The sequence below is a fragment of the Cloeon dipterum genome, chromosome 3 (genome assembly GCF_949628265.1).
Source record: "Cloeon dipterum chromosome 3, ieCloDipt1.1, whole genome shotgun sequence".
Taxonomy (NCBI): domain Eukaryota; kingdom Metazoa; phylum Arthropoda; class Insecta; order Ephemeroptera; family Baetidae; genus Cloeon; species Cloeon dipterum.
The window spans coordinates 27,996,862-28,005,332 of record NC_088788.1 but is presented as its reverse complement, the minus strand read 5'-3'; the positions used below and the strand labels follow the sequence as shown (position 1 = coordinate 28,005,332).

The 8,471-nt window shown below is 38.3% G+C and overlaps 1 protein-coding gene across 1 annotated transcript; it reads left to right on the top strand.

Moving 5' to 3' along the window:
• Window positions 1-4,746: 4,746 nt before the first annotated feature.
• On the top strand, window positions 4,747-6,600 carry LOC135940638 (uncharacterized). The gene is made up of 4 exons (XM_065485609.1): window positions 4,747-4,879; window positions 5,501-5,614; window positions 5,964-6,139; window positions 6,392-6,600. The coding sequence occupies exons 1-4, from the start codon at window positions 4,795-4,797 to the stop codon at window positions 6,497-6,499; spliced, it is 483 nt and encodes a 160-aa protein (XP_065341681.1). The 5' UTR covers window positions 4,747-4,794; the 3' UTR covers window positions 6,500-6,600.
• The last annotated feature ends 1,871 nt before the right edge of the window (window positions 6,601-8,471 follow it).

Sequence of the window (8,471 nt, the reverse complement as noted above, 5' to 3'; positions counted from 1 at the left end):
CTAGTTGCCTTTCTCTCGCACATTTCATTCTCGCTTTCGATCCTTCTCTGCCGTCCGCACCGCCTAAAAACTTTGTTTGCCAGGGATGTTCGCACGCGCTCGCTTGACAACAAAACACGGTGCCGAATTCTGCTCGTTGGAAAGGAGTTTGTACGCTAATTCCATGAAATTTAAATTTACGTGCCGTGAAATGGAATCTTAGGGGTGCATGCGAAGTGGGGAAATTTGTTTTTAATATAGCAAATGGATGCTAATTGTTAATTTAGGGTATTAATTCTCTCTGAGATCAAATAAAGAGGATCTTCTACTTGCTTGTTTCTGGAATTAACGTAATAAGAATTTGCGCTTAAATTTAATTTATTTTTGAGATGTAATAAATTCGAGATAGTGTTTCAAATTAAATTAAATTAGCTTGGAGCGATGCATATTAAATTAATTGCTGTTGATTTTTAAGTATTCGAAAATTAATATTTGCAATCAATTTAGATTGATTATAAATCCATCTCAATGTGCAAAAAAGGACTTCATATGTCAATTTAATTTATTATAAATAACATAATATATATTTATCGTCGATTTACATTATTTATCTTAATATAAGCATATTCTATTTTGTGTTACTTGAGGTACACAGACACCCAATCTTTAGAGATTGCTCTTATGTTGTTTTCTGGGTTTTCCATTAAGTTTTTTTAAGTTTGAAAAATAAGTCTCAATGCAATATTTTCCGCACTTGAGATTAACCATGAGAGTAGTTCAGGAGTTAAAGATTATGAGTCATATTAAACTCAATTTCAAGTATTTGAGTCAGCCTTCAATATCTCAAAATGTTAAGTGTGGCTTGTGACGGTAGCCATTTTTTAAATATTCCTTTCAGCATAGCTTATTCGCTGCTGTAGAGCAGAGAGAGATGTTAGAATGCAATCAGCTCTTACAGTTGGAATACGTCCGGATAAACATACAAAAAAGCCGTTTTGTGGCGCAACCTGTGTCACTTGCAGACAGTACAAGACGGGGAAAAGTTTCAGCCACAAAGAAAAAGCGCAATTCGCTCTCTTATTCCCGTCCAAGTCATTTCTTAATTAAACGAGAACCACAGTTGTCGGCAAAAGAAACACAGCATTTTGAAAAGCGCTGCTTGAACTTTGGATCAAAAGCGCTCAAGAAGCACTTTTCTGCGGGCAGACGCAGGTCAGAGAAGAGCCGGCCCCTGATTGCGCACAATTACGTCCTCTTCAAAGTCCAAGTCGGCTTGTTGGCCGGCGCGCACTCGACTGGAGTCCCAGATTCGTCTATGATGTCAGCCTTCGCTCCTCGAGGGCTGATAAAGTCTTCAAGTGCAAGCCGGGCAAAGAAGAAAAAGCACTCGGTGCGATCGAGCGCGCGAGATCAAGCCTGCGAGCTAATTGTCGCAACACACGCCGCACCCGTTCCTGCGTATTTATCAACTAGGCCCCATAATGGGCGGAGAACTAAGTTCTTCCAGCAGCAATGCGGCAGCAACTTTTCCGCCCAAGAAGTCGGCCCGTCATCAATTACGGCCCATCACTACATCATATTTCGCGAGAGTGAGAGAGCAGCTCTCTCTCTCTCTCTCTCTCTCTCTCCCGCGAGCGAGCGCGTGCGATGATCAATCTTGGAGGCTTCAATTGCAAAATGCCGCCGAGACAACAATGGTATCGCGCGGTGCCCTCGCTTTGTGACGCCAAATCAAATTACGCAGTGGCGCGCCGGTTCATCGCGTTTTTTAACTTTTCCCCTCTTTTCGCATGCAAGAAAGTAAGATGAAACTTGCCATCTTGCAGATCTGATGCTCAAAGCCGGAGGAACTCGTCCCTTCTTTTATTGATCTTTACGTCAAAGGCTTAATCCAATTTCCAGATTGACAGGCTAATAAATTTTCGATCTCCAACTAAGAGAGTGTTTAAAGTTCTGAAAATATTGAAGGAGGAAACGATTTTTATGTTGTTGATAGCTGCCAGTGAAGGTTGATGCACCTAGTTCATGAGGTTTTCCGTTAACAATAATCGGCAAAGTAATTGCATTAATTTGCGCCTGCAATCGTGATTTTTTTTATCATATTTATGAGGCAAAATTCCTTTGTATTCAATAATGATGAAAAAACTCTTACAGAAAAAACTCGTAGAGGACAAGTAGTGATGAATCAAGAAGTGTTCTAGTCAAAACTTTTCTATTCAAAAATTTTAGCGATTCACATGTCTTTAATTTTAAAAATTTATTAAAAACAAAATTTGCAGTTCAATTTATCAAATTTTGATTACCGATTAGGGACAAATCAATTGATGAGCCATTTTGATTACTTTTACCTTCTGCAATAACTAAAATCCGCTCTCTATATATTTGAGCTCTGGAAACTTCACGTCATATAATCATAGGGCTAAAGATATCACAAATCAAATCTTTTAAAATTTAATTTTATATTCATGTTATTCAATATTGTAGTTTTTCGTTTCCCGACAGTCAGTTTATAACAAAATGATTTTGTTCGAGTTAGAATACATGTTATTCATCTAAGGAAATTTGGACCATTTTTATATTTGTTCCCCATACAATTGTACATAACAATATTGTAACTAGAACGAAATTGTGAGACATAAAACAATCTATAAGTACTAGTTTAAAATTAAAATACAAAGACAAATTTTACAATTTTAAATTTAAATAAATGAACGATTCTCGATTTTCCCTAGTTATATTTTGTGGCTCTGTGCGGTGTAAGATTGCTATTATAATAAATTTTGGTTTTCGCATTTTAGTTTCAAAGTAATCTTTATTATGGTTCTGCAGGGCTATTTTGCCCCATACATTGCCATATCCAGACAAAATAATATCAGTTTGAACATAATTGTTTAAAAGAGAGGTGATTCAATATTTCTTGAGGTACCGTTCTTTTATAAATTCCTTGAAAGCACTTTGGTTTCCGTTGAGACACAAATTGGGCGGAAGATTGTTTCAGAGGCGGTAGCTTTGCACTTGAAAACATTTTTCGGGCACTTCAACACTTACAAATGAGGCCAGTAGTTTCATTTGATGCGCTCTTGTCCTGCCAAAAAGATTTACATCGTACATTTTGGTTTCTAAATGGCACAGATAAGGCGGACAATTTTTATACAGTCAGAATTTTGTGTCTGCACTAACACGTGCAGATTTCTCCTATCAACTACATTATATATTTGACATTTTTTATAGAGATCAGACAGTTTTTGGCCACGTTTGACATTATAAATATAACGAATTGCATTATTCTGCAGTATTTGTAGCTTATTTAATTGACAGGTACTGAGATTACAACACGCAATATCACCATAGTCAAAATGGGGCAGGATTAAGCTCTTAGCAAGTTGTTCTCTTATTTTCTCTGGGGTTACGCTTCTAAATTTTTGTTTTTAAAGGTGCCGTAAACTCTTTGAAAAATTCGCGAAACTTGGCCATGCCAGGAGAGGGTTTTATCAAAAACGATACCTAGGTTTTTCACATTTTCGCTGAACTCGAATTCAACCTCTCGCAACTCAATCTCATCGCTAAATTGAATTTCATTGTCTTTAATTTTAACTTTACCGATTGAGTCGAGCTGTACGCGGGAGTTTTATGGCTAGCATTGTTGACCTTTCTTGCTACAGGTGTTATGATATGTATTTTCCAATCAAGACTAAAAAAGTAAATATAATCTAAAATCTCGGACCTTTCCTAAGAAAAAATAGCACACTGATCAATTTGCCTTAAAGTCTGAATTAAAAAATCTCTCACAGGATATAACTCCTTTGGTGTCTGGAAGCTCTATGGCTTGCAAAAACTTTCGAATTAAAAAATCCCCTCTGCTCACCTTCGTTTATGTAATTTAAAACTGCTTGAAAATAATGATTTCACCGATTTTACCATAAAATAAAATGACACGTAGAATCCTGTAAGTTTAATTGCCAGATTAAATGTGTTCATTCAACATTAAATAGTTGAATTATGCCTATGAAGGTAGATGCACTCGAGGTATTCATAATTTTTGGTTGAAATCAAAATTAATTTGATTTATGAAAATGGGCATGGTTGTCTGTACTTTGTTTACATGGCATGAATTTAAAAAGATCAATTCAACGTCCTTCTTTTAAAGTTTTAAAACAGGAAATACCAATTTTCAGCCAGAGCAACACAAAGTGCATGATTAATTAGGGTATCATTTTTATTTGTACAAATGTTAAATTAAATAAACTAAACGATAGCTCTTAACTTATAACGTCTCAAACTGTGATTGTACCAAATGATACCGTACAGAGTAATCTTACAAAATACAGCGTGCGAACAGTGATAAACAGTCTGTGGCGTTGTTAATTATCCTCCGACGCCAGAGTACTTCAAGCCATCAGCAATAACACATCATTTAGACAGCCGCAAAACAACAACTCAATATTCGTGCGATAAAAAAGTATGATCTCACCGTCCTTTCACCGTGGCTCTTGAGCCGAAGACCCGATAATCGGCGCAAGCGTCAGCGACACCGTCGTGATTGAGCTCACACATGCACTTGCGGGGAGAATTATTAATCTCGGCGTAATCCAAATCTGGGCAAATCTGATGAGACTTCGTGACCGTGTCGCTCAAAATTGTAAATCCAGCTCGGAGCTGCCAGTGCAGGATAAAAGACACCTTGAGCGCGAGATCAGCAGATTAGATTGTCAAGCGCACTTCAGGAGGCGCAAATTAAATCTTATCGCCGGCCCCCGCTTCCTTTATAAATGAGGTGAACTGTCGATCCATTCGAGTGTTTGCTAATTGGACGCCATGTCACGTCAACTGTTCGCTCTAATTTCGCTACTGCTCGTCGCTGCAGCCGCCCACGCCGGCAGTATCTCTTATGAGGATTGCGGTAGGATTTCTCATCAAACTTTCATTCATCTAACTCGCGATGCGAAGCGGGTTAGTCGCGAACGCAAGCCAGAATTTAATATCACTCACAAACTCCCGTGCATCTGCATCGCTTTTATTTTTATCAGTGCACTAGTCGATGTGTCGTAATAATTAATCCTCCAGATTTCCCATGCGAGCGGACAAATCTCGGTCTGAAATTGCTATCGAACAGTTTTGTTTGGAGATATGATAAAGTCCAATATAGTAATCACAGGATATTGGTTTCCGATCACTTCGTCTCGACCAACAAAGCACATTTTACCGAGCAAGAAGTAATGCGAAATATCATGTGGAAAAATGAAAATATTGTCAAATTATTTGCACGGTTGCCTCTCGAGAGGGCTAAAGAAGGATCTCCGATTCGCGGATATTAATGACCCTTGAGGGCAGGCACTGCTCACTCTCTTGCTTCTATTAGTCGTGTGTACATACAAATGTGGTACAAGTACATTTGGTATACTCCATTTGCATTATCTTTTCTTAATGGTTCAACTTCAATAGTCAACGAAAAAATTATATGATGACATGATTCAAATTCAGTGGATATTAACAATCAAATATGTATTATCTGATATTATAGGTTCAGCGTACTCTTTGATTGAGGTTGACATCGAAGGATGTGACGACGGCTTCGAGTCAACTTGCGACCTGATGGTGGGAAAAAATGCAAGCGTCACCTTCCGCTTCCATTCAGGCAAGTGCTGGAAAAATGCCGAGGTTTGGTGGGTCGGATTTAGCAAACCTCGGAGAATTTCACGCTGAATTGAATTCGATAAAGCGATAAAGCATAAAGGCAAAAGAGGATTACCGAAATTGCAGCCGCGCTCTGCTCTTGCCGACGCGGTCGTGGCAATAGCAAAGATATTGTAAATCAGCAGCCTTATCCACGACGAGAGCTGCAGCTCGCTGAGACAATAAAGTCGGCCGGATTATCGTGCTCTCTCTCTCTCTCTCTCTCTCTCTCTCTCTCTCTCTCTCTCTCTCTCTCTCTCTCTCTCTGCGCGCGTTTTATAGCAGCCGCTTGGAGTTTTGAAACCCATTAGATTCCAGTGCGAATTCACTCAACCCGGACGTCACCCTCACCACCTTCGGATTAAGCCGCGGAGTTGACGTGTGGCCCAGAAACTGTGATGCTCTGATGTTCACGACGTGTCCGATCGGTGGCGGTCAGACTCACGTTTACACGGCACAACTCTTCATTGACACCGATGCGACCCTTGTGAGAACTTATTATATATATTTGTCATGTGATTATATCAATCAACAAAAACTTGGCAGTTAATTTCAAATGGGTTATGGATCTGGATTGGCAATTCTTTTAACTAATATCTAATCAAATTGCAAACGCTTCATTCATTGACACTTTCCCAAGCCAATCTAATTGCAAGATCAATCCCTTTACATCCAATTTCAAAATTTACAATACTTTTCATTTCCGCCAGTTTGATTATTTTCTTCTTCTCTATTTCAGGCTCAAAGTATTCTGACTTGGAAGCTTTACAACGAGGGCACATTGTTGATTTGCATGAGGGCAAATGTAGTAGTAATCGGTCCAATACCAGTTGCAGCGGTTCCATAGACAGCACAGCTATAATTTGGGGGGTCAATGATCTGAAATTCTTTTTTAATGTTAAGATTTCGGCTAGAATAAAACATGAAATGTGCAGAAATGACGGTCAACAGTGCTTTCCTTGAGCATTCAACTCAACCACGCGATATTCAAATTGAACGTCAGAGGGATACACAAATAGTCTATATTAATATATACACTCTTTTGTGCTTGGGTGGTATGCATGTAGACGGCGATTCATAAATGGAATATCTGTACGTTGTGTGTGCATCTTGTGCTTTAGAGCAAGAGAGTGGATCGATTTTATTCAAATATGGGTCTGCGCTCTTCTCGGGCGAGGTAAACATCATCACTTTTATTGCATCCGACTCGATATTCCTCTGGACAGGTAAACAGAAGACAACCCTCTGAGCACAAAATCCGCTTTCCTCCGTGCGTGCCTCATCAATATAAGTCCCAGCTTTATTGGTTATGGAGGAGAAAGAGCGAACGGTGCACACAGAAAAGGTTTATTGGAAATTCGCGCGTTCAGTGGTAATTACAGCTTGAGGCATGCAAAACATTATCACGTGGAATCTATAATCATGCTTATTGTGCACTCCACAGTTGAAGTATTATTTATGACACCGTTTTCTTGCACTTTCTAAGTACAATTTAGTGCTCGGTAAAACTTTCAATTTGTTTCAAGTCGTCATAAAACGATTGATTTTGAACAAATAATTTAATTTTAAATTTTTGAAATGAAAAATATTTTAGTTAAAGAAAAATTGATGCAAATGGTGTTTAAATCAGAATAAAAATGCTGCACGATCTCCTGCTATACATCCAGCTGTTTTGGCTCCTCATACCTCATCAGCACTGATTTACATGCGTATACACAATTCATACAACAGAATTGACTGCAGAGAAGATTCTAGATTATCAGATTGAAAAAGATTCACTTGGCAAGCATATAAGCAAAAATAAAGAAGATAACAAGTGACTAAATCTTGCGAAATGCTGCTACGACTCTTACAAAAATTCTAAAGCCTACAATTCCATAATGTTATATTTTTTAGGTTTTTTGAAAAATAAAATTTTTGCATCTTGTGTCACGAAAAATCTAGAAAGTGACAGAGGAAAAAATTTTGTTCTTTAATTTAGGTTATAATATAATCCAACCAAGATAATTTAATGAAAATTTTCGGCCAAAATTTTAATTTTAAAATTTATCCATTGTTGAATTTGTGGTTGGATTTATTTCTCTAGGTCTATAGTTCCTTGTAATATCTGTTTCCTTACATTTCCTAGCTTGTAAATTACGTAAATGTTTCACCTGCACATCTGTTGATTTAAATGTTTGCAGACCTAGAGATTTTGAATCAAAAATCTGGAAACACTAGCTTTTGCTAAATATGTTCTCTATAACGAATTTAATTAATTTGGAGTTTCCCTCTACTCCAGTTGATTCACTAGTTAACTAACTACTAAAACTAATACCCAAATTAAGGGCCTAAAAATTCCAAGTCCTAAATTGTGACTTGTACCCATACGTGAACAAGCTCTGAAGCATCTATAATTGTGAGGAATAAGAAACCGTGCAGCCATATATTGCCTTAACAGTGTTGACAAGTAATATTCAAAATAGAATGATCGCGATCCGATGGACCTGTGCATGTAAGTAGCTTTATTCCGCGCATGAATGTATATGGCTGGTTGAATGGAGCGGCGAAAAATCGGAAAAGCTGTCGGCCTGTGCAGAATCTGAGCTACGAGTGGAAAATTTCCGCCTCACCTTTCGCCGTCGAGGGACTGGGCAAAAACCACTCACTTCTGGCCGTTCAAACATAAATGAAAAAGCGGAATGCATTAATTCGCGGCCATGAATTGGAAATGCGGCGTGGAAGAGGCGCAAAAAGTGGCCAAGTCGGAGGAATTCGGAAAAATAAATCATACGCGCGGGCGCTCGCAGCAAAAACGCTGCAGTGCGTATAAAATTTTT